The following is a 27,564-nucleotide window of genomic DNA, read 5'->3' as shown; positions in this document are numbered from 1 at the left end:
AAGGGTGTAGAACGACATGAGGGTGAGTAATAAATTACATTATTTTCATTTTTGGGTGAACTAACCAATATTACTGTTCTATAATAATAGTTACATGTATTAAAACTGTTACAACACTGGCCTCCCGAGTGTATGTTATTGCTTCATAAAACGTCTAATTTGTTTAAAATATTTAGCATGGTAATCATTCTTTCTCACGCTGTTAAAACTGGTTAATTAGTATTAGACATCATTGTAGTTAAAAGGGCAAATACATTACAGAAACATCTTGATAATTCTTTGAATTATCCCATTACAATTTACGTTTTTCATCGAAAATGTTAACATGCAGTAAGTAGGGTTTCAAAGCATCAGAGACTGCTTTGCTCTGATTCCACATCAGTCTGAGAGAGTTTTCCCACATCCAGACCAATCGCAGCGCTTGTTGTCATTGTGGTGAAGTGTGCGCGTGGAATCCGGGGCGCTTTTATAAACGCTGCGCCAGCAGAAACTCAAGAGACGCGCATTGTGCTCGCTCCCGCGACGCACCAAATATACACAGCCTGGTCCAAAGATTATTCCCGCTAGGAGGCAGCTCGGTTTGGTTTTAGGAGACATTTAAAGCAGCATAATTCTCACTTTACATTCCTTATTTATTTAACGTTGGTAAATATGATTTGGGTAACTCTCTTCTGCATCTGTGTCTTGGTAACATCGCTGCAAGCCGATGCGCGCCTCAGTAAACGCTATGTGATCGGCGGATGTCCGAGTCACTGTGATAAGTCCATGTGTCCGACAATGCCGAAGGACTGTCCAACAGGGCAGGTGATGGATCACTGTAACTGCTGTCTGGTGTGCGCATCCGGAGAGGGAGAGGCGTGCGGCGGGGTGGGTAAACTAGGGGACCCGGTATGTGGAGAGAGTTTGGAGTGCTCCGTTACCGGAGGAGTGGGCCACTCCGCTACCGTCAGGAGGAGAGGGAAACACGGTATCTGCGTGTGTAAAAGCAGCGACCCTGTGTGCGGCAGTGATGGGGTCTCCTATCGGAACATCTGCGAACTGAAGCGGGTCAGTAACCGAGCGCAGAGACTGCAGCAGCCGCCGGTGCTCTTCATACAGCGGGGAGGGTGTGAGACGGGTGAGTACATGACCAAAACAAACTGTACACAGTTTACATGTTCATTTAAACATATTTAAACATAATTTAAATGAACAATGTGCACCTTAATATGTAATTTCACGTTAGATGATAGATAGATAGATAGATAGATAGATAGATAGATATGAGAGAAAGAATGATGGATTGATGGCGTGAAAGAGAGAGTCCAGATGTTGGCAGCAGATGCTGATCTTTGCTGGATGGTATATTCATCATCATCTGCAAAACTATGCACCCCATTTTTATGATCTTGTTCCTTTGTAACCCCTCTTGGTTGGGGATGTTGCTTTCTTATCATGCAATTAAATGGCAGACAGACTCATTTTAGTCATTTATTCTATAGTCAAAAAAGGAGGACACTGTCTTGTTTCTGTTAATAAACAAATTGGATAAACATCAAAATCTCAAACAGTAACAGAAATGATATGTGTTTGAGTCATGCTTGGGTTTATGCCTGTATCATCATGTTTGGGATGAACTTGGGGCCATTCCGGCTACATTATTAAAAGTCTATGAGTTCTTCAAACTGAGTGTAAATTGATCAATGATAGAAAGGCTCAACTTCAGCCATGCATCTTATGTGTTGCTTAAAGGGATAGTTCACCCAAAAATGAAAATTCTGTCATCATTTACTCACCCTCGAGTTATTCCAAACCTGTATAAATGTCCTTCCTCTGCTGATCACAAATAAAGATATTTTGAAGAATATGGGTAAACAAACAGTTGATGGGCCCCAAAGACTTCCATTTTTTCCACCCATACTATGGAAGTCAGTGGGGCCCTTTAACTGTTTGGTTACCCATATTCTTCAAAATATCTTTATTTGTGATCAGCAGAAGAAAGACATTCATACAGGTTTGGAACAATTTGAGGCTGAGTAAATGATGACAGAATTTTCATTTTTGGGTGACCTATCCCTTTAAGTCTCTGCACTCAGTTGCAATTAGTTATTTTAATGCATTTTGACCCTCATGTGTTTCAAGTCTGGTCATAACACTTACTCATAGGATACACAAACACAGTCTGACCCATTAAGTCCATTATGAATGGAGAAAAACCAGAGCAGCTTGTGTGCTCTTTTAGTATGTGTGTGTGTGTGTGTGTGTCCTCAGAATATACAGTTTCACCTCTTAAAATGAAGCCTCTTGCATCTTACTTTCTGTGTTTGTACATATTTGTGTTAGATAGAAGGTTTTTAGAGATGAATTTGAGCAGGTTGTAAGGGATCTACTTTTATGAGATAGCTTTAAAAACGATAAAGGTCCTATTTTTTTAGTTGAAATGTGGTCTCTCTTTATCTTGTTCCTTGTTTCTTCATTACTCTTACTGAAAGAGCCTCAATGTATTCATTTTTGGCACACACTGAAACTTAAATTGTGGCTGAAAGTGGATAGTTGTCTTGGTCTTTTGGTGGATTTGTGAATCCTCATGCACTTGTTGGCTCACAAACACTTTGTGTTTTTAGAAGCTAAAATATTATGGATATGTTTGGCATAACTGTTGACATGTGTCTTGTCTCTGCATATTGGCCTAATAGAGGCTCTAAGCAAAGTGCCAAGATGTGAGAGGTCTGTGGCTTCCAAGTCCTGGCCTCACCTAAAGAAAACACACTGTGCTGCAGAGCTCATGATGTCATTTTCATCTGGATCCGAAGGCCTGCCTGCATCTCTGCACACTTCTCCTTCGCTGGCTGCAGATTTAGGTCATATTGTGAGCCTTATGCATTTAGCAGGAAACAGATTTTTACTGAAGCAGAAAGAAAGTCCTCCAGCAAGACTAGATGTTTTAACTTGTTTCGGGTTTTTAATAATTGTGATTGAAGGAAATGGCCTGCACACCGTCAATCCAAGGAGGGGAATGGGAGTTACGCCACCAAATGCTTTCCAGACTCACATTGCACCTTGAGCTATTATATTAGCACTGTTCTAAAACACTGTTCTGACATAATTTGAAACACTCGACTCATGAACACTGCAGTACTTTAATAAACATAAAAATACGTAGCACACATAAATATTGGGTAAAATAATACATTTTAATTACACTCAGCTATTTTTTTATATATATTCTACTGTGAATTGAATAGAAGGCTAAAGGGTTAGTTCACTCAAAAATGAAAATTCTGTCATTAATTACTCACCCTCATGTCGTTCCACACCCGTAAGACCTTCGTTCATCTTTGGAACACAAATTAAGATATTTTTGATGAAATCTGAGACGTTTATGACTCATCCATAGACAGCAATATAATCACCACTTTCAAGGTTCAGAAAGATACTAAAGACATTGACTGCAGTGATTCAACCTTAATTTTATGAAGCGACGACAATACTTTTTGTGCGCAAAAACAAAAATAACAACTTTAACAATATCTTCTCTTCTGTGTCCTTCTCATTCGTTGTTTACATCCAGCGCTTCCAGGTTCTACGTCAGAACGCGACTCATTATTGGCCAGCTCCTGTGTCAGCATCACACGCATGTGTCGTGCTGCTCACGTGATCAGCTGTGGCCAATACTGAGCCGGCATTCGGACGTAAACACGGAAGCCTTCATTGTGCTTACTGCATCATCTGTGTAAGAATAATGACAGGGAAGAGAAGAGATTTTTGAGTAAAGTCATTATTTTTGTTTCATTTTTGCGCAAAAAAGTATTCTTGTTGCTTCATAAATTAAGGTTGAACCACCGCAGTCACGTTGACTGTTTTAACGATGTCTTTATTACCTTTCTGGACCTTGAAAGTGGTGATTATATTGCTATCTATGGACGAGTCATATACCTCTTGGATTTTATCAAAAATATCTTAATTTGTGTTCCGAAGATGAACAAAGGTCTTACGGGTGTGGAACGACATGAGGGTGAGTAATTAATGACAGAATTTTCATTTTTGGGTGAACTAACCCTTTAAATTGACATTTCTCATGCTTTTCTTCTTTGTCAGCAATCTTGGGTTTGTTTTTCCACTGAGCTTTTTGCAATGCATTTTGTGATTGCCCTCACTGCGAAGGATCTATGCTGCTTTAGAAATTGTCTGAAATTAGGCATATTAAAACAGCATATAATTATGTTTTGTAGGCAGATCACTATGTTTTGGAAAAAAAATTATATATAAGGAGTCAGAAAAAGGAGTCAGAGGAAGAGAACCCATGTGTTTGTAAATGTGTGTGTATTTGTGAGTGGTTTATTGGATCTTTGGGATCAGTTGTAATCCTGAAATCTGTATAAGGGCCCTGAGCTGGAAAGAGTAGTGGGCAGTGTGTGTACGTGTGTGTGTGTGTGTGTGTGTTTATGTCAGTGTTCTCTGTTCTTCTTTTGCATGGTTTTCATTAAGTATTTAAGTATTTCAGGCTTGTTTCCCAGTGTTTTGTATTTTGTGTCTTGTGCATTTGTTCTGCTGGCGCTTTTGCATGTGTCTTTTGTCTTTGTTCTTGTTCATGTCAGTTTATTTGTGTGTATGAAGAATCAAGAATCACAGTGTAATGTATAACCAGAGCATTGAATTTCTCTCAGGATACAGACACTCAGCATATCTGTGTTTGTGTCTCAGGCTTTTAATGGCTCTCTGTAGTATGTCTGTGCAGTGGTTTATGTGCTTTTATCTGTTTTTATATGTCGTGTGTGTTTGTTCAGTGGATTTCATAGGCGCTCAGAGGTTTGTCCTGTCCAGACTTCTGTAGATTTGTTCAGTAGCCTTACAAATGCTGATGAGGCACATATTTCTCCAGTCTCTGGCTTCTCTTCTTTCTCTTTCTCTTTCTCTTTCAAACGCATTTAACTGCAAATTCAAATAAAAATATAGCTGCAAGCAGCAATTAACGAGGTTCAAGCGTTTTAAGGCCTTTAAGCTAAAATTGGTTTTTGAAATCATCTCCAATATTTAATGAACAAATTGATGGACAGTGGCGGTCCTAGAGGCAAAGTTACTCAGAATGAGGAGTTGTACCGTGTTTCTCCAGAACTCTAAACAGCAGTGATGGTGTGCATGTCAAGGTAAAAGATTTCATCCTTTATTTGCCTCTTTGTTCCACTAATGTGTATTGTATAAAGTCTGAGTAAGGTTTTGTTCTTTGTATATATGTATGTGCGCTCTGTTTGTGCAGAATCGGCCTTTGTTTAACTCTCTTCAATTAGCATGTTATAAAAGGCATGTTTGTTTATCAGTGCAGTCAAGTGCTTGAACTCTTTTTTACTGATACTAACACACAAAAAAGTCTACACGTGGATTTTCAGTCTATTAATTAGCATATCTATGAGAACAAGAATAGACAGGCATGTAAGTGTGAATGAATTCGAAGAAGGGACTCATTATTAATGTTTCATGATTCGTCATATAGAATTATGTCTCTTTTTCTCACTGCCTTGGAGCTTGTCCTTTTCCTTAAAATCCTGCCGTATCCTGCAAATAAATTTTCTCCAGCCCTCTTTCTCCTACAGCCACCTCTCCTTTAGTCTCTGTGCATCTGTAGTGTAATATAGGCCAGTAGGATTTTCCCACAATAAGGACTCGTTTCTGTCTCTCTGCTCACCTACATAGGCCTCGACTGAACTCAAATAAACACACTTCTTGAGACTGAACAAACCCCACAGAGAGGCCTCAGACAGAGCTTACACAACTGTAACTGGACACCATAACTATAACTCAGAGTCACAGGCATGACCTGTTCATGTTCACAAGGTTTCAATCGCTCACCGGTTCTATTGACTTTTGTTATCACTGTGCTAGACAGGAGTGAGCTCTCCCTGAACAGAGCAGGAATAGAATAGAATAGAATAGAATAGAATAGAATAGAATAGAATAATTTACCACCTCCTTCATCCACATAGGCCTACACTACCGTTCAAAAGTTTGGGTTGGTATTTTGGGTTGGTATTTTGCAAAATAAAAGTATTTTGCTGAATAAAATTATTTATTTATTTATTTATTTATTTTTTTAAATCTTACTGACCACACTTTTGAACATACTTACTACACAATCCATTGTGAACACAAATTATCTGTGAATCAATAGTGTCTTTAGTTCACATGAGTTAACAAATATTATTAAAATGTCCTAGCATGGTTTATTGAATGCAAAGTCTTTGAACATCTGGATTGAAGATTTACGGTCTTAAGAGTCTTCCAAATTCAGATAAAGCTATTGTAACATGCTCAATATATTTTAAAATCAAACTTTTCACTGAACACCCTTAGATAGCATTTAATCTGTGCCCAATCTATGCCTTGCTATTTCTTTTGATGTAATGTAATATGAACATGTAATATGAACATATTATATGTATACGCTAGTTATAGTTTTATGTATACGCTAAATTTCAAGATGACTTATTCTGAAAGCAAACCGAAAAGTGGTGCTCATGTTGATGGTGCAATCTGCTTTCTACAGTCTGTACTGTATGTCTCCACTCCCAATGAGAGACGCCCAGGATCTCTAGGACAAATGTAATTTCATTCACTCAGACCATGTGTTGTAATCTGGCAGTGGTTCAGTAAAAACACAAAGGCCTAAGCGTAGACTTTGATGTATTTAGGTCAGAGCCTAGCATATTCTTGCAGGTTTAGTTTGTAAAACTAAAATAAATAAATTTGTAATAAATACCACAGTATTCCATAAAAAATTAGATTTGTCCATTTTGATTTCATGGTGACTTTAAACATATAACTCATCCAATCAGAATTTAGAGTTGGAACTCTCAATTTTATAATAAGGTGTTTTACATTATTGGATTACTGATTCATCATTTTAGATTGGCAATGTGAAAGCAGCTTCATGTGAAAGGTATACTTTGTTCTTCTTGACCATGATTTTTTTTATTTTGTTTTATTTTGTTTTGAGCTTTTCTCAAAACATGTGATTTTAGATTGAATGCTGTCCCTTGTTTAATGTTGGTGTGGAGCTGGTCAGTCTCACCACAATGGATATTCTGCTGTCATAAAATAAACTTTTGTTTCCTTTTCCTCTTGGTCTGAAGAGGATGGTTAATTGTGATGGTTGGAATTTTGTGCTCAATACTATGTTTCAAGCGTTTCATTGGATGAAAAGTCAGCAGAAAAGCATGCAGGTGCGAATGTCAACAATGATTTTGGTTCTGTCAGGGATGGTAATGTGATTAACTGACAGATGTTACAGTCTTACAGCACTGTGAGCAAAGGTTATGGAGTCTTAAACCATAAATGTATCAACAGTAGCACAGGTTAAATCATTTTGAAGGTTATAGAGGAAATGTGGCCATAATACACACTAATAATTCATAAAATGTCCAGAAAGGTTTTGTTCTGTCAGAGATAAGAAGTTATGGATTTGTTTCAATCTTTGTGATCCTCTTGGGTTTCAGTACCTGAGCTTGGGCCAAGATGAGATAAGCATGTCTGATTCTATTGTCTCTGCCAGTGCGTTTGACCTAATCATAGGTCTGTCTTTCCGAGAGGGGAAAAAAAAACCCAAATGCCTTTCCACTGCATGGCTAAAGGGAGGATTGTTTAGAATTCTTTGGCCTTTAACTTCCCAGAGTAAATCTCCAGTCCAGTCAGACTGATATACGCTAAATGTAAGATGAATTTAGACAGTTGATGACTGAAGAGTTTATTTGCATTCCTGTACATACAGTTGACCTTTTATCATAGCACATTTTAGTGTCCTAAATTCTCTTTGGCAGAATACAGATTCATTCTCAGGGTCAAACTTGAGCTCTTTTTTTTAATGCTGTTTACCCAAAAGCAATACAGCAGAATAGACCTCAGCAACCTGTTTTTTCTTGTTCTTGTTTCACAACAGCCCTGGAAATCAATCTCCCAAACTTTCAGCCATTTGAAACTACTACATCACCAGTATTCAAAGACAGGCGTGCATATTCACATATTTATTTATTTATTTATTTGTTTGTTTATAATAATAAATATATAAACAATAAATAAATAAAATGTCTGTAAGATTTTTTTTTTTTTTTTCGAAAGAAGTATCTTATCCTCACCAAGGCTGCATTAATTTGATTAAAAAAAACAGTAATAAGGCGAAATATTATTACAATTTTAAATTACTGTTTTCTATTTGAATATATTTTAAAATGTAATTTATTCCTGTGATGGCAAAGCTGAATTTTCAGTAGCCATTACTCCAGTCTTCACTCTAAAAAAAAATGGTGCTATATAGTACTAAAAGTGGTTCTTTGGCTCGTAATCATAGGGAACCAATTTAAGTGCTGTATAGCACCAAATCTTGGTGCTTCAGTGGTTTTTCACTGGTTCTTTGGGATGACTAAGGTGCTATATAGCATCGCTACCGTATACAGAACCTGTTAAGCCCCTGTATGGTTCTTCAGCGGTTCTTCAGTGGTTCTTTGGGGTGATTAAGGTGCTATATAGCCAGGGGTGCACATAATTTTTTTGGTCTGGTTCTCAAGGAAGCACCTGGAGATGTTGATTGGTACTCACACTTTACTTGACACACTTTCACTTTACTCGACACACTTTTCCTTCTGACTGCTCTCCTCACTATCTTCTTTTCTCTCGAACATGGTAGATGATGATGATAATGATTTTTATTTCTTTTTTAATTTTTTTATTTTACTAACATTAATGAAACAGACAACAGCAAGAATATTAGGGCTGCTGTCACTTTAAGAAGGAAAGCACGGACCGAATAACTGACACGCATCCGGTTTCTTTCTCTGTTCACTTATGACATAACCGAGAGAATACTTGCCGAGACAGGTATTTTGACATAATTTTGTGTGTATGTGTCCGTTCAAGCAAAAGTAAACGCAAAAGAGTGTCTGACTCTCTCTCTCTCTCTCTTTCTCTCTCTCTCTCTCTCTCTCTCTCTCTCTCTCTGTGTGTGCGCGCGTTTCAGGGGTGTGAGGCTGTGCGCACAGATAACAGCTCGCGAGTCCCGATTTCGCCTCTTCTTCCACTTTTAAAATCGTTTGAATGTGTTAATTGGCGAGACAAAACACGTCCAAATGATAATACGTCCGTACGGATCAGGAAATTAACTGCGATCCGTTGCACACCTAATAATTAAAGAACACACTTATCATCATGATTGCTGTCTTACCAGAGATGCAGAAAAATCCTACTCCAGTAAGTAAACGTGTCCTTGTGAACCGGTCCTCAAAAGTTTTCTCGTGCGCATCTTTTATTTTTACCGCACCTGCGTACCACCTATGTGCACCCCTGTTTATAGCACCACTTCCGTACAAAGAACCTGTTAAAGTCCCCCTGAAATCAAAATTTAAGTTTTTTAGCTTTTAGTATGTTAGCCTTAAGGTTATGAATAAGCTGGTGTGTTCCAAAGCAATGACAAAATTCGCATTTAGGAGATATAAGCATTCAAATCTTACAGTCTCTCACTTCCACTAAAATGGATCACGGATTTTCATGACGTCACATCATACTTCAGTTTCTCGTCAAATCTTTGGTCCAATCAAATGCTCTCTAGAATCTGAAGTCCCACCTCCTCCTACACTCTTACAGACGCTGAAGCCTCAGCTGAAATCGGTCATTTATTCACACATTTACTAGTTTCTACATAGTGAATGGCACATAGTGCACTATATAGAGAATAGGGAACAATTCAGACAGTGTAAATATGCTTTCCATTGATGCGAATGAAGTTTGTTTTTGTGTTAGTTTCACATGAACCGCAACGCAGGCAGCACAGTCTGCTCTGGCCAAGAGGCACGAGAGCACAGAGCAGATCATATCTGTCGGCACAGACCACAAAATTTAATTCTGCACAGAATGCTGTATATAAGCGATATAAAGGACATTATGAGGAGAAACGGTTAGAGATTAGAAGGAAACAGAGGTTTTACAGAGTCTAATGGCTCTGGCCGAGCTGTAACATAAACGAAACGCTATTGGCTATTTAAAAAAAGGGGCGGGGCTGTTCGATATATTGCCCTGTCTTCCTGTTTCAGTTGAAATTATGTCAACACATTGAATAATGCTGCGCATTCCAACACTCTTCAGTGGGCCTTTAAGCCCCTTTAAAGGGTCTTTACGAGCCAAAGAACCACTGTTGGTGCTGTTTAGCACTATTTTTGTTGAAGAAATAAAATGCGAAATGGCACCTCTTATGGGTTCTACATAGCACCATTTAACAAAGGTGCTGTAGAGCACCTTTAAAGATATGGTGCTACATAGCACCAAAAGTGGTTCCCCTATGATTACGAGCCAAGAACCACTTTTAGTGCTATATAGTACTAATTTTTAGAGTGAGTGTCACATGATCCTTCAGAAATTATTCTAATATACTGATATTAGTGCTCAAGAAACTCTTATCAATGTTGAAAACAATTTCTTGAGCAGCAAATCAGAAGCCTATTAGAATGATTACTGAAGGATCACTGAAGACTGGAGTAATGATGCTGAAGATTCAGCTTTGCCATAACAGAAATAAATTACATTTTAAATGTAAAAATATTAAAATAGAAAATTGTAATAATATTATAATGAATAATAATATAATAATAATGAATAATGTAATTGTAGAAAGGTTAGTTGATACGGGAGAAAGGAGGCGGGAAGCGGCGAACGTTAAACACAACTTTAATACAAAATAAACAAATACAAAACGAAAGTAAAATGCCTGCAGTTCCTCATGGACAACTGCCGGCCACACAAACATAACAAAACATAAAGTAAAATCCAGACCTGGTCCTCTCTCGTCCTTCACTGTCGTCGCTCCTCTTTTATGCTTCCGGAGCTCCTCCGTGAGAGATACGAGACTGGTGCAACACGCCATTCCCTCGCGGCTCTCGCCCCGCCCTGCTCGTCACAGTAATGTAATAAATAATTTAACAAATAAACACAGCCTTGTTAAGCATAACAGACTTATTTCAAAAGCATTTAAAAAATCTTACAGACTCCAAACTTATGAATGGTGGTGTTTTTATACATACATACTGTATATATATGTATTTATTCACACCAGGAAGTTAAAAATCAAGGGTTTGGTTGTTTAATGGATGAGGAAAGTGGTCCGGAACGTTTTCTTTCCGCAAAACTGAGTCTTAACTATAATTAGGTTGAATTACTCCGGTCAGAATGCACGCCAGCGCCACGCTGGATATGACTTTAATTACACTTGAGTAAACAGCATAGCTCTTCATAAACCACTCCACTCTTTAATTTTAATGTTCCCTCACTTAGCACAAACCCATCTGGCCACAGACAAGTTTATCTTTTGAACTTACATGCTTTCCAACAGCCAGGTCTTCTTGGGGTCCCTGTGATCCCATATAATTAAAAGGGCTCCTCCATCCTTGCAGCGACTGTCTTACTGATTGGATCAAATGAGAGTTGCTGTCGTCTGTGCCTTTGTGTCTGTGATGCAAAACAGTCTGACCCTGAGGGCAATGGAACGAAAGAATGTGGAAAATTAATAGAGCAATTTTCATACACTTTGTGTATGTTTATTATGAGCTTTTGAGTGCCGATAGTAAACTCTTTTAGTTGAAATGGAAAAGAATATCTCTCACTTCTTTTCCTTCATGTTGAAATTACAGAGGACAAGAGTCAACATTTCCAGACACGTCCTCCAAGAGACTCCTCAGATCTTGCTCCTCACGTGTCTGTGTGTATGTGAGTGTGTGTGTGTGAGTGTGATGCTGACTTACGTAAGCAACAGAAGTCCCATATATATATATTTACGCAGAAAAATCCCCCACTTTTCTTTTTTTAGTTAACGACTAGTCTCATATTCCTTTCCGTGTCCTGTTTAAGTGATGTCATTTGATATTTTCAGATGTTTGTCCTCTACTGTCCATTTCTTCCGTTATACATTCTCATTACATCTCATTTTCTGTTTTTGTTTTTTTTTGTTTTTTTTTGTTTCAGCTGTCCACGATAACCCCAACAGCCTGAGATACAAATACAATTTCATTGCAGATGTTGTAGAGAAGATCGCCCCTGCTGTGGTTCATATTGAACTCTACCGCAAGTAAGGATCTCACATTAGCTCTCACATTAGCATTAGTCCATTAAATAGACAGAGGAACATTTGGCCAAATGTATTTTTCTTTACCTCCATTTCCATCTCTTTCTCTTTCATGCCCTTTCCCTCTTTTTTTTAGGATGGTGTACTCAAAGCGTGAGATGGCAGTGGCGAGCGGGTCAGGGTTTATGGTGTCTGACGACGGCCTCATTGTTACAAACGCCCACGTGGTAGCCAATAAAAACCGTGTGAAGGTGGAGCTTAAAAATGGAGCCTCTTATGATGCTAAGATCAAAGATGTAGATGAAAAAGCAGACATCGCCCTTATAAAGATTGATCCACCGGTAAGAGGAACCAACACAACACTGCTTTTATAGGTCACCGTGATTTTGTCAAGTAGGACATGTTCCTGGATCAACATATTTTGTTGATCCTGGAACAGCATTCCTGTCCAAAAATTTAGTACTGACCCTATCCCTACCCCTAAACCGAACCCTACGTATAACTTATACCTAAAATCAGAGGGAAATGATTGGTGAATAAGAATGGTCTTAACGCTGGTTGTAAGCCTAAACTTGACATAAACTGTAAACTTGTTCCTCAAATCTGATTGATTGATTGATTGGAATGTTGTTCCAGGATCAACAAAGATGTTTATCCAGGAACATGTTGTATTTAGTAAAATCACGTTCACCGCTTTGGTCAAGCACTTTACAACGCATTCTCACTCCCAACTTGTCACATATTGAAGCTTTGCCAGGACCCCTCTGCATCACTTTTTAAAGGATTAGTTCACTTTAAAATGAAAATTACCCCAATATTTACTCACCCTCATGCCATCGTAGGTGTATATGACTTTCTTGTTTCTGACGAACACAATCGGAGTTATATTAATAAATATCCTGAAGCATCCGAACTTTATAATGGCAGTGAATGGGACCAACAAGTTTGAAGCTCAAGAATGTGCATCAGTCCATCATAAACGTACTCCAGCTCCGAGGGGATAATAAAAGATTTCCGAATATTTAACAAGTTATGAAGTAAAATATCTAGCTTCCACCAGACTGCCTTCCGTATTCAACTTAAGAAGAAAGTGTAACGCCTCTCGCAGCTCAAAGCGCTTACACTACGTTCTACGCCTTCCATATTGAACTTACGAACACCGCGTCAGTTACGTATTTTCTGTAAGTAGAACGGAAGGCGGTCTGGCGGAAGCTAGATATTTAACTTGTTAAATATGGATTTTTTTCTTACACAAACGCATCGCTTGGCTTCAAAAGGCCTTTATTGACCCCCTGGTGCTGTGTGGAGTATGTTTATGATGGATGGATGCACTTTCTTGAGCTTCATACTCGTTGCCATTATACACTGCCATTATAAAGCTTGGATGCATCAGGATATTTATTAATATAACTCCAAATGTGTTCATCAGAAAGAAGAAAGTAAAATATACCTAGGATGGCTTGAGGGTGAGTAAATCTTGGGGTAATTTTCATTTTAAAGTGAACTAATCCTTTAACGCACACCTTTAGTGCCATTTTTCGATCTGCAGGATACTCCATTGATTTCAATGAGACACCTTTGGCATCATACACAGACAAGTTGGGCATGGGAATGTTATTGTCATGATGAAAATTACATATTGGGTTATAATTTTGCCATTATGATATGTTGGGGTGTGATTCTCAATATAATTAGCCAGCATAATTTTATTTACATTTAGTTGTTTTTATATTTACACATAAACCTATCCATTTGTGTATAATATAAAACACAGGATATAACAGGCAGATATGACTACAGACAAAATTTATTCACAAAGTACAAATATTCCAAAGTGCTCTGAGGCCAAACAATTGATTTGTGTGAAGATGAAGAACAGACCAAAAATGATCACCGTCTTCATCCGTCATAGATCCTATGCACACATTCAAAAATTGCTATCTGAAGAAGCGTTACGTCAGCTTTGATTGTGAAATGGCATTGGCTCTCATATGCCTTGTGACCGATTGCGTCATTACGTCAGCTTTAATTGTGAAATGACATTAGGCTTGTACGACTAAGTAGCGCTGCACAAACCGACCGATCGATTAATATGTTAATGTTTATTGCTAGAAAAAAATATGTATTTAATATTTATATTATATTAAATTTTACCTACTGAGGTTGACAATCAAATTGCCAAAAGTTAAAGAGTTTTATATCCTATTTTGTATTGAAAGTGCCATATATCCTTCTACAACAAATCTGAGCCTCTTACTGGCAACAATTATGACAACATTCAGGTTGATTTACAGCAGGACTTCCTTTCAATAGCATCCTTTAGCTGTTCTCCCATTTTAGGTTGACTAGAAGAAGGGTAAATGAGGTTGAGGAAGGTAAAGACAGGGCTGGAAATAAATACTTACAGAGAGAGAAAGTTTACAAGGCCTCAGGAACAGATGTTGTACTCTCTTCATCAGGCATAAAGATGTTTTTAAGTACATACACATTCACACAGAGACTCGAAGGCTAAAGTAATGCTCCAGAAAGCAGTTTGCTGAACTGTTTTAATGACACTTATTCTCTCAGCAGACACTTAGCATGTTTAGCCTACCACAGACCAAACATCTGTGTGGTTTGTGTACTAAGGTGGACAGATTGAAGAGTTTTATAATGTCTTTTTACACAGGAAGCCGCCTCACCGTGGTTTATAAATAGAAACGAAGGTTTTATTTTTTTTCCTAATTGTTTATACCGAAAAGGTTCAAGAATGAATACACTGCGATGCAGCAATTTCGCAGTTCGGGCTCTGTTTTAGGATACTATTAGTGTAACATCAAAAACCAAGTCCAAATAAACTAAAAGTGTTTCATTAACAGAAAAAAAGAAAGAAAAAAACAGATAGAAAAGCTAAAGATTGCAGGAATTCAAACTTGACTATATTTCAGCAATTACCGCATTCACATAACCCAGTAAAATTTGGAAAGGAGACTTTTCAAGTAACCAAAATAGGAACATTACTGACCCCATAAATACAGAATGACCAACACAATCCATATAAGGCGTCTTAGGCGAAATTTTCTATTACCCACAACCCCCCGCTCATTCAGGTCAGTGCAGTGCACTGTGCAGACTCTTATAATATATGTCAGAGCGGGCTGATAGACACCAGGCAGCATGTTTGGCTGACAATCCTAACCTCACAATCACTCAGGCTCTTAAACATATGTTCTCCAGAGAAATAAAGCACACGCAAGCCCAGACTGCAAGTTTAATCTGATCCGGTGTTCCCAAAGAATGCATACTGCTCTAAGATCAGATTCCTCGACTGCTTCTTATCCCGATCCCTGTAGTCAAAACAGATCCCATGGCAGTGCCTATAATCTGAGATGTTTTATGTAGCTCTCTCTCTCAGCTGGTGTTTCTGCTGCTGCTGGATTGAATCAGTGGCTCTTTAACGCCCAGGTGCTAAAGAGTTTGTCCCAGTTTGAGTGAGTGATCTTGAATGACATCATGGCCATGTGTGGATGTGTGAGCAACAGTGAAAGAGTTTAATAGAGACAGTTCAGACTTGTCTCTGATATAAGACTTGTCTCTAACTAACAGGGCATTTGGAAAAATAAAAAGAGGATCAAAAAAGAGCATTGGCTTGAATGGCACAAGTGAGTTAGAATTCATGCTGGAAAAGGATCAGGCAAAGACCCTAGGGAGACTGAGTATGTGAGTGTGCGTTTGAGAGAACTTGTGTGTGCCTGCATCCCTGTAAGCAATTACTGCAATTTCTTCCCTTTTTCTGATGCATGTTGTGAGATTTTAAGTAGGTCACTACTGTGTCAAACTTTCAGTAAGTACGCTTACATTTGGTGTTATAATCGAGTTTTTGAGTAGTCAAGGTACAGTCTGAGCCGCCTGAGCCTGATTAACATGTATACATGCTGGATGTATGTGTGTGTGTGTGTATATATATATAGGTCTGGTAGTCTGACCTAAAAAAATAAAATTAGTAAAATATTTTACAAAATATAAATTACTGCTTTGGTCCAACTGAAATTAAACTTTTAAAATGCATGTAAAGTATTTTACATTGTTTTCCAAGGTATTTTTCAGTTCATGCATTCTCTCTGGAAACTGACCTCTTGACCTTGGTGTTGCTGTCACCATGCTATATTATTTGAGCCACAGGAGTGCTAGTTGGAAGTACGTTTTGAAAAATACAACTAAAAAATGAACCATTTGAATGAACTGATTCACTAATATAAATCTAATATAAATCAGGATGATTCATTTGAGAGTTTGTATGAGGGAGAGAAAAGAGGGGTGTAACGATACCCTCATGTCACGATTCGACACATATCACAAAAATGAAATTCACAATAAAATATTATTGCAATACTTCAAGACACATGGTAAAAGGATAACAAAAAATATACTGTTGATTAACATGCTAAATTTGGTATTACATTGGGAGTGGAAATGAATAGACTTGGACTTGGTGCTGGTAACGAATGCACAGGACAATGGTGACATGAGAATAAAAATATTCATGATTCTAACGCTGAAACACAGACTTAATTTAGATGAATATGTTTGCACTCTGTCACTGACTAGATATACTTAAAATAATGTAGGCCACTTTTTACTGGTCACATAGGACATTTGGCATTATCAGGACCCACAAATATTCCCCCATTGCATTATTATACATTATATTCAACATTATATATAGTAGTTTAATGTAGTACTGACACTAAAACTCTGTAAACTTGGATTTTTTCTCACATAGTAATTTTCATTTTGGGTGAACTATGCGCAACACATATTGTCATTATCCACAATACGATATTGTTGCATTTTTGTATTGCGGTATATTGTGACACGATATATTGTTACGCCCCTAGTGATTATTCCTCAGCCTGCTTGGCTAAAGCAAGGCAAAAAACAGTGATGTATCTTTCTAACATGCTACTCCGATATTTGTTGTAGTTGTAGTTAAAAATGTCAGTTCTATCGCTAAGTTTTGTTAGTTACTACCCAGCACTGCAAACTTCACAGTCTAAACTCACATTCACTAGAATGCTCATGCCTTGACTTGATGAACTTATATATCACACAACACAGTTTCACTCATGCAGTAAATGGGCAGCACATGGTGGATAAATTGAGAAGGGAGTTGTAGAGCAGATTATTTATTTTCTTCCCAATCTTTTGTCCTTCACACTGTCTCTTTCCCTTTATTGGTAGCTGTCTGTCTCCTGGGAAATCATTACTCTGACTGCAGAAGCCAGACTTCAGAAACAGAAAAGAGGGGAAAGTGTTTTCCCTCTCAGCAAGAGAAAATGTGGTGAGGGAATGAAAATAAATCCATATGTGTGTGTGGACACAAATTTAACTCCGATTCAAAGCAACGCTGTACAGATGAGGAGCTCTGGAGGGTCTAACCTCCACAATCAGTTGAACTTCCCATCATTCCTGTTCCCAAACTCAAAAGCTCCAGGAAAATGAATCATTTTCATGTCTCAGCCCATCACACATTTAGTCAACTCATTTGTAAATCTCCCATGTCTTCCTTTCCATTCCTCTGCTCTGGTCGTGAGCCAAAGCAAAGAGAAAGGTTCCCGTTTAGCATAAGAGCTTTAAGGCTAATACATGGTGTGCGCACACACACAGTTTTGTTTGGATTATCGATGTTCCAGTGGCCTAAAATGCAGTCCAGACTACTATAATGTGGCTGACTGCTGGTTGGGCCAAAATGAGTCATTTAATATTACAGGGTAAGATGTGAATCACACGTGGGAAAAGAGCAGTAGTTTTGGCTATTTGAGTGTGGAAGCAAGATTAGAAGTATGCAATGGCATAGAGGATATGCATTGTATAAACTACCATGTGGGACAGCGACGTGGAAATAGAATGTCATTGAAACCCCTTAACCCCCCCCCAACACACACTCAGAAACTCACAAGTCTGAACTGGTCTCAGGTTTGCAGTATACAGTATATTTCCAGCTGTTCTGTGATTAAATACACTAAGAACACATTGGAAGGAAGGAAAATCACAATTAATATCTATTTAATATCACAATTGTCAAATGCAATGAGAGCAACAAATGAAGCAAAGAAGTCTCCAACTTCTCAGATTTTTTTCCTGAGAAAAGGGCCCTAGTAGCGCATATGTCTCCTCTAGAGTTTTAAATAAGATCTCAACAGTCAGTATGCTTTTTTGCATAGTCAAGATAGTCTTCATTTGTCCGAGTATACATGAGACAATACATATACACAATGTTAAAATTTGAAGCATTAAATGCATGTTGTGTCTCACCTATCTTTCATCACACAATTAATTCCAAGGCCAGTTGTAGTGTGATTATCTTGTATACATGCTAGACAATTAAAGTTGTCACAAAAAAACAGGCTTGTATGAATTCAGATGGACTAATGCATTTATATGACATTTTAAAAGTACTTATGCTTTTAGTCTGACTGAAACTTTTAGTGTGCATGAAAATATGCTTAATGTCACTGATGCTGTATCTCAAACATGAGCACAGATTAAATCAAAGAAAAGTCTGAGATTTCCATTTGAACAAAATCAATTTGATTCAAACATTTCTCATCATATTCTATCAAAACCAAATTGAGCGAGTGAACCAATGAAAGAGAAGCTACAAACATTTATTTTATAGTTCTATACTCTTACTGTATGTCAGTAATTGTCTTATCTGTGCCTGTTTTATTACTCATAGGGAATTTTTGGAGAAATCCCAAAGACAAAGATTATGCTATACTTAAATGAAACATAATTGAGAACTCTACTAAGTCTACTGAGCTTTGATGGAGAAACCTCTGAGGTTTCCTCTGGGAAGAACCATCTATAGCTCACTCACTGAAAATATCTTACAGCCACATCCAACACAAACCCACCAAGTGGAGAATACTGTGCTTGCAATTAAACTGGCGCTTATCTTCTAAAGTCCCTCACAGCGCAGTAATTAGTAAGCACAACGTGAGACGAGGTGCCTACTGACGGGCACAATGATGACAGAGCAGGGCGGTACTCTCAGTAACTCCGGTTCCTAGTCAGTTTTTACTGTGTGTGGCTAATGATGTCTTTTGAATGCTTCTTTTTCTGCATTTGTTCTGAACGTGACTAACTGCAAACTGATGTTTAAAGGCAGACACACATTTTTAGTAATGCATGGGAATGTCAACCTGTGGAAACTCTGTCACTCCACAACAGCCTTCTAATAATAAACTAGACCTTCGTCAGACTTGGTTTTTAAAATGGTTTTTAAAAATGTGGGCAGTGGAAATACTGTTTGATTAAAGTCAAAAGGGAATTAAAATCACCTCAAGAAATAAAAAAGAACAATCCAGTTTTATAGGTAAGGAAATTGACTATCATTCAGTGTTTTTTGTTCACATCCTCCACGTCATTATTTAAATGTTTGCGAGGTGTCCTTACCCTTTACAGAAAATCAAGTGGTATTTGTTTTCATTGTTGTTTTTGTGTTGTTCTCTGTCTGGTTGGTATGTGTATATAATATATCTCTACTGAAATGAAAGTAGATAAATCTTGTTTTGCTTTTTTTTTGCCTATCTTGTGACACATGTCTTCTATCTCTGTTTGGAGACCCCTATCCTAGTCTTATCTTGAAGGTCTTACGGGGACAACAAAGTCTTCTTTCTCAAAGATCTACTAGCGTTTCATTGGCATCGGGTGAGGGTGAGACTGTTTTTACATGTCCCAGATTGACGGGTATTCTCAGACTGCAGTATCATTAACAAAGACACCTGGGTAACTCAGCACTGTCATGCATTTAAAGGCCAGATGGATGCAGGTGTTAATGCTGGTAAATGTTTATAAGGAACTGATGACCTGTAGTCTCACATAGCAGAGCTTTATTAGAGTTCATGGCCTGTTAGGGTAATTTCACAGCCTGCTGAAATGACCAGTGTAACTGGTCACCATCATATGTTGTATGTCAGAGTAGTAGGGTGAATTCAGGTTGAATGGGACACTTTTCCCCAGTCATCTCAATGGCAAAAAGTTTCCCAGTCAACCTGAATTCACCCTATATACATATATGCACTTGACATTGTACTTTGTGATGTGAGGCTGCTTGGCCATCATGGAAACCCATTCCATGAAGCTCCTGCCGCACAGTTTGCAGTTTTTGTGCTGATATTAATGCCAGTGGAAGTTTGGAACTCTTCAGCTATGGAATCAGCAGAGCGTTGGTGACTTTTACACACCATGTGCCTCAGCACTCGGTGACCCCGTTCTGTGACTTTAAGTGGTCTTCTGCTTCGTGGCTGAGTTGCTGCTGTTCCTAAATGCTTCCACTTTCCAATAATACCACTTACAGTAGACCTTGGAATATCTAGTAGGGATTAAATTTCATAAACTGACTTATTGCAAAGATGGCATCCTATCACAATGCCATGCTTGAATTCACTGAGCTCTTCAGAACGACTCTTTTTTCCCCTCCAAAAAATGTTTGTATGCAGCCTGCATGGCTAGGTGCTTGATTTTATACACAAGTGGCAATGGGTCTGATTGAAACACCTGAATTCAGTAGTTAAGAGGTGTCTCTCAATTCTTTCGTCCATAGTTTATATATAGGGTAACAATATAGATAGGCCTATATAGATAGGTGCAACAAGTATATATACACTTAACTGGGCCTTCATTTATATATATTTATATTACATTACAAAGCATTAAGCATTAACATCACAAAGCTTTTTTAAGCTTTGGCACCATTTTTGATATCCTGCCAGTGTATAATCACTGCTCTAATATACTGATAATAGCCTATATTTTGAGTTCGGACATGAACACTGAGTCATCATTGTGGTGAGGAGAAAGAGCGAAAAATGAAGAGGGAAGCTTTCATGGTGGTTTTCCATGTGGATGTTAAATGGAAACTATCATTTCACACAGACACAAAATGGTTGACTAACATGCCACATTGACACAAAATGGCTGACTTAGCTTCACTGTGGCTAATAAGTGGTGTGAGTTCTAATGTGACCTTTGTGTCTGAAGCATGATCTCATCTTTTTGCAATGGTAACCCAATAGAGCTCTGATGTTCCGACCAGGAGCATGGGCAGCGTTTGGCTGATCTTTGATTACGGCACGCGCACATATTCGCACGGATATATATTGCAGCTGTGAGATTCTTCATTAGGGCGGCATACACAATGTTGATTTAGATTGCTTTTTAATCTAAACTGTGCAATATGTGCAATAAACAATGTTAATCTACATTTAAATGAGTTTTTAAATATAATTTTTTAAACTTAAGCTTGCTTGAAAAGGAAGTTAAGAGCATAAGGTCCTGAATTCACATTTCATAAACACAGCATCATATTGACGTGACATTAATTTACCCCATTGCTGTGCATCATTTTGGCCCCTACGATAGGGAGGAGGGAGTGATAGATTTCTTTGTCTGGTTTGCCAGTCATTATCGTCTTTATCCTCCACTATTTTTAAAACCCCGGTAGCGCAGGTCGAGTTCGCTGAGAGTTCACCTCATGATAAATGCTCAGGATCAGTTTACAGTTTACTCTGGATTTACAGTTTCCTTCCTCTCCATCATATAGATACAGCCTGAGTAGAAACTGTACAGTAACAAGGAAGCCATTTTGTTTAATTCTGAAGTTGTTCTCGTTGTCACGAATATTTTGATTTCGTTAAGTTATTGTTTATGGTGTTAGTTCAGATATAACAACAAAGATTCTTCCAGCCTAACATTTTATGGTAGGATAATAGGTAATATTGTGAAACATCTTCCTGTAATATTCAGATCAGGCCTTAGAGAGCTTAGACAGACATTACACAACCTTTAAACAATCTAATATTGAAAATTGCCCTCATTAACCTGTCAGTGATTTTTTTTTTTTTTCAGTAAAGACATCTCACATCGCTGTCATCTGAACTATCCCCAAAATACCCGCAATTCATTAAAAGCCCATACACGCACGGCAAAATGAAAATGTGTGTGCATATCAAGCTCAGCGTGTCTGTTATCCACTCTCTGACTCTATTTTTACTGTCAGTAAACAAACTAGACACCAGTGCAATGGCTAAATGGATGGGCATATTCTGTTGTCACGATGATCGTTCTAATCAAGCCCCCTGTGTTGAGAGGGGAGATTCCGTAAATGATTCCCCACAGGAAGGGCAAAACAGCATTCTGATTTGTCCCGTCCTGTCCTAAGTGCCTATTTTTCCATGATGTCATAAAGGTTGCCTGGCGATAAGGTTTCAGAGGTCTGAATTTAAAATCCGAACTCCTGTTTAGCAGACACTTGATAGCGGACACACAGAGGTGTTAGAATAGGACTGTTTGAATGGCAGTTCTGGGCAGTTCAGGAAATTGAAGAGTAGAATTATGGAACGCCTGCATACAAGCATTTATCACATGACTGACTTTGCAATGTCATAAAGTTGCTAGAATGTCAAAAACAGCTGTGTTGGGTGGCCACTATTGGATATCAAAGTTCTTTTATAAACTTTTGCAGGCTTTAAGTTTATGAAAGTTTAGGCTATTCCTGTCTTATGGGCAGATACTGAAATAAAGGCATTTCCAACATAACAGTTTTTTTCTCTTTCTGACCAACAGAGTAAGCTCCCTGTGCTTCTACTTGGCCGATCGGCTGACCTCAGACCAGGAGAATTTGTGGTTGCCATCGGCAGCCCATTTTCCCTCCAGAATACGGTTACCACAGGGATAGTAAGCACCACCCAGAGAGGTGGGAAAGAGTTAGGTCTACGAAACTCAGATATGGATTACATTCAGACTGACGCCATTATTAATGTGAGTGAATTATTGCACTCTTTCTAACTGCATTTTATTTATTGCTTTATTTTTTAATTTTGAGTCATTTATTACTTGTTTTATTAATTTTGATGGCTGTCTCTCCATCTGATGGTCTTACCATGTGGCTTCACAAATCACACACACAAATCAAACATATAACCCAAGCATGTCTTAACACATGAAATGTCTCTTTTACAGTATGGCAACTCAGGAGGACCATTAGTCAATCTGGTGAGCATTTCCACATTCCAAAACTGTTGAATAATATCCCATATGAACATGAACATACACTATATATTTGCACAGAGCATGACTGTGTGGTAATCATCAGCACCCATTTTCATGTCTGGTGTTACAGTAATGCTACCCCTGTGAGACCCAGCGTAATTTGACATGGGGCAACTCTAACCATCAGTCAGATGTGTCAAAAGGCATCTTTTTAAAGTTCATATGTCCCAAGGATTACAGTAAAGAGTGAATATGTAAGTGATAATGTACAATATCAAAGGATAAACCCTGATCAGGACCTGCAGTGGAGGGGTCTTGTATCATCCTAAAGGTGTTTTTTGGTGTGATGATGACCATTTGACACTTTTGACACTGTACTTACTACATGGTTACTTACCAAATAAATAAATAATTGGACATGAAATACTTATTAGAGTCATTGTTACTTTTAGTATTATTTATGTACTATTATAGTATTTATGAATACTGTTTTTTTTTTTTTTTTGGCTTTTATTTTCAGTGTTCATTTTAATTTTGAGTAATTATGTGCTTTTTTAATATTTCTGTTGTTTTGTTTTGTTATTTCAGTTTTATTATTTCAACTTAAATATGTTTTTTTCAGTTTGTTCCCAAGGCATCATTTCTAATTTTCATTAGTTTTATTAGCTTAAATTTCTTATGTAATATTTACATTTATATTATAGAGTCATGAAACATCATGAGACATGTTCTTGAATGTTCATGAGACATGACTTGAATGAAACAAGTTTAGATGTTACTACGTGATGTACATTTCCTAGGTTTTTGGACATGAAAAGTCATTTTTAAAGTATGTTGTTAACATAAGGATAATCGTGCATACCGGATCATTTTTTTCCCTATAGGATGGTGAAGTGATTGGGATCAACACATTGAAGGTGACGGCTGGAATCTCCTTCGCTATTCCGTCAGACAAGATACGTCAGTTTCTTGCTGAGTCATATGACAGATTGGCCAGAGGTATGACACAGCACATTCATATCCAGATCTGATAAATGAGATAGAGTAGTGGTGTGTCACTTTATTCTTTGCTGTGTTTCAGTGAACTAACTTACATTTTGTTCATCTGGCTGTTTTACAGGACGAGGAGTGTCCAAGAAAAGATACATCGGTGTTCGTATGATGACCCTCACTCCTGCGTGAGTACATAACCACATCCGTGCATCAAATTAATTAATACCTACATTAATAAGGTTGATGTCATGACCTTATGGAAGACATTACATGATTATGTAATCCTATGTAGATCTCTGTTTTTATACTCTGAGTGATTTACAGTACCATATTACACAGAGTGTAATTTAAGCCTATTAGTTTTAATTTTTTGGGACAGAACATATTTCACCTCTTTAATTCTATAATGGCAACAGATCTGATGTAATTCTATTCATTCCCGCTCACAGAATGTCCAAAGAGCTGAAAGGTCGACTGCGAGACTTCCCTGACATCACATCAGGAGCCTATGTGATTGAGGTCATCTCCAAAACCCCAGCTGCAGCGTGAGTCACCAAAACTCGAAGTCCCATAATGCCAAGCAGGTCAAGAGCGCAGGTCAACTCGTTTGGCAGCACTCACATGCTGTTTTTACTGGCCACATGCTCTCTGCCGTCATGCTTGGAGGGATATTGTCTTTGGCTCCATCTGTCTCCACATGTTTTAAATTTATGTTAGACCCTCATCAAAACACTCTCACACAGAAACCTGCTGATGTTCATCATTTCAGCCCAACGTGTTTATTGACTCTCAAAAAACCTCTTCCCTCTTCCTCTCTTTTGAAACCATTATGTGCGTAAGAGCGAGAGAGACATCTAAAGTGCTGAAAATGCATATAAATTAAAGGGATAGTTCACCTAAAAATTATAACTCTGTTGCCGTTTATGCACCCTCATGTCATTACAGACTTGTATGCCTTTTACAAAAGAAGATATTTGTCTTTTTATTATGATGATTTTCAATTGACTTTCATTGTATGGACAGGAAAAAAACAGCTCAAATATTCTTACAGATCAAAAAAAAAAAATCATGTCATAGAACGACATGAGGGTGAGTAAATGATGACAGAAAGTTTATTTCCAGTTACTTCCAGTTAGTCACCCAAATCCTGTCACTGCCACATCATATCCGTTAGCATTTTTAGTGAATCATCTTGTCTTCATTACATGCCTGTTAAAAACAAAAGCAAACACATTACTCAAAGGCAAATTTATGGTTTGCAGGTTCATGTGATGAAATTCTTTTTACATGAAACACTGTTTTGATATAATTCCATAACCACAGTCCAATCCACTGCCCACCACATCCTGAACCAGGACATTTTTAGTTTTCCTGAAAGCTTGGACATGTTAAGAACAAGCTCAGATGGCACCCAGACACACAAACAACGACTTCTTTCCTCTCGGCGCGACACCACTACAATTATGATTCACAATTGAATAGCAGATAATCACCAAATGTCACACTTTCAATCCAACAAACAGGAAGTACTTGTGAAGTCTAGTATATAACCTAGGTGGTTACTCTGTGGGATCTCAGTGTGTTTTGTTTGACCTAATATAGATGTAGGTGTACATATCTGAAATATGGTTTAAAAAGCCATTTGAAGTGATTAGTTTTGAATTATAGAGCCATTATGCTTTTAATGCTGATATTTTGATGAAGCGTACAGTTCTACAACAACTGTAAAAATACATTACATAGAGCCTTCAGAGTTGGTTTTGGAAGCTATTTTGGAGTAATTCTGGGAAATCCAGCAATATTTGATTTATACTGGAGAGGTTTCAGTCTTTGTGATGTAAATTCTCTTAAGAGGAATAAGATTTTTTTGTCCTCTTTAGTCCTCCTCTTCAAATGCTTTTCCCCTCTTCTCTTGTCTCCTCTGCAGAGGTGGACTTAAGGAACACGATGTCATTATTTCCATCAATGGTCAGCGCATCTCTACAGCAACAGATGTGAGCGCAGCCATCAAAAATGACACCAGTTTACGTGTGGTGGTTCGACGTGGCAATGAGGACGTCATCCTCACTATCATTCCAATGGAGATTGACCCTTGAGCTGGTGCTCATCGACCCCACCAATGAACTTACCGGCTGTGTCCTCTGCCCCGCCCCTTGATGGACGTCTGGCCAATTGTCCGTGCTCTTGAAATGACGGGCAGATTCAAAGCTCAGCCTGAGATTTTAGACTGTACAGAAGCACATTGATGTAGACTCACATTTATTAATGTTTTTATTTTAATCATAATGAATGATTTAGATGATGCTACTACTGTTTATTGTTCGACATAAGCCATTGGGCATGATTAGATTTTCCAGAATATACATTTTCTCTTTAAATACCCAACAATTTAGTGCACAGCAACTTAAGGAGTTTGGAATTTCTAACATTTTTTTGTAATATGAATTGAAATTTTTTGTTGTTGAAAAGATTAAAAACCTTTTGATATTGTGCTTTTCTAGAGCAAAAATGTTTTAAATGTTTTTAATAAAAGTTTTACTTGATACATTGAAGACTACAATTGCACCTGAAACTGGAAAGAAAAAAAAAAAATACCTTGCATGACAAAACATGGTGGCATTTACCAGTGGTACTTTTGACCTCTACATCTCGATATTAGATTCTGTTGAAGTCTGTTCGCTACCGTTCAACAGTTTATGGTCGGTAAGATTTAAAAACAAACTTTTATTCAGCAAAGATGCATTCAACTGAGTATACACATTTATAATGTTACAGAAGATCAAATAAAATCTTTCAACGATAAATGCTGTTCTTTTAAACTTTCTATTCATCAAAGAATCCTAAAAATAAATGTTTTACAGTTTCCACAGAAATATTAAGCAGCACAACTGTTTTCAAATGTGATAATAATAAGAAATGTTTCTTGAGCACCAAATCAACCAGTTTGATTTCTGAAGGATCATGTGACACTGAAGACTGGAGTAATGGAAATTAAGCTCTGCCATCACAGGAATAAGTTACATTTTAAATAAACTACAGGTGCTGGTCATATAATTAGAATATCATCAAAAAGTTGATTTATTTCACTAATTCCATTCAAAAAGTGAAACTTGTATATTATATTCATTCATTACACACAGACTGATATATTTCAAATGTTTATTTCTTTTAATTTTGATGATTATAACTGACAACTAAGGAAAATCCCAAATTCAGTATCTCAGAAAATTAGAATATTGTGAAAAGGTTCAACTTTGAAGACACCTGGTGCCACACTCCAATCAGCTAATTAACTCAAAACACCTGCAAAGGCCTTTAAATGGTCTCTCAGTCTAGTTCTGTAGGCTACACAATCATGGGGAAGACTGCTGACTTGACAGTTGTCCAAAAGACGACCATTGACACCTTGCACAAGGAGGGCAAGACACAAAAGGTCATTGCAAAAGAGGCTGGCTGTTCACAGA

The 27,564-nt window shown here is 37.7% G+C and overlaps 1 protein-coding gene across 1 annotated transcript; it reads left to right on the top strand.

Annotated features, from left to right (window-relative positions):
- Window positions 1-459: 459 nt before the first annotated feature.
- On the top strand, window positions 460-26,647 carry htra1a (HtrA serine peptidase 1a). Its single transcript, XM_051867012.1, has 9 exons — window positions 460-1,117; window positions 11,974-12,076; window positions 12,210-12,414; window positions 22,682-22,876; window positions 23,078-23,110; window positions 23,992-24,106; window positions 24,228-24,285; window positions 24,550-24,645; window positions 26,028-26,647. The coding sequence occupies exons 1-9, from the start codon at window positions 652-654 to the stop codon at window positions 26,194-26,196; spliced, it is 1,440 nt and encodes a 479-aa protein (XP_051722972.1). The 5' UTR covers window positions 460-651; the 3' UTR covers window positions 26,197-26,647.
- The last annotated feature ends 917 nt before the right edge of the window (window positions 26,648-27,564 follow it).

This window comes from Ctenopharyngodon idella, chromosome 17, assembly GCF_019924925.1.
Source record: "Ctenopharyngodon idella isolate HZGC_01 chromosome 17, HZGC01, whole genome shotgun sequence".
Lineage (NCBI taxonomy): Eukaryota > Metazoa > Chordata > Actinopteri > Cypriniformes > Xenocyprididae > Ctenopharyngodon > Ctenopharyngodon idella.
This window is presented reverse-complemented; position numbering and strand designations above follow the sequence as displayed.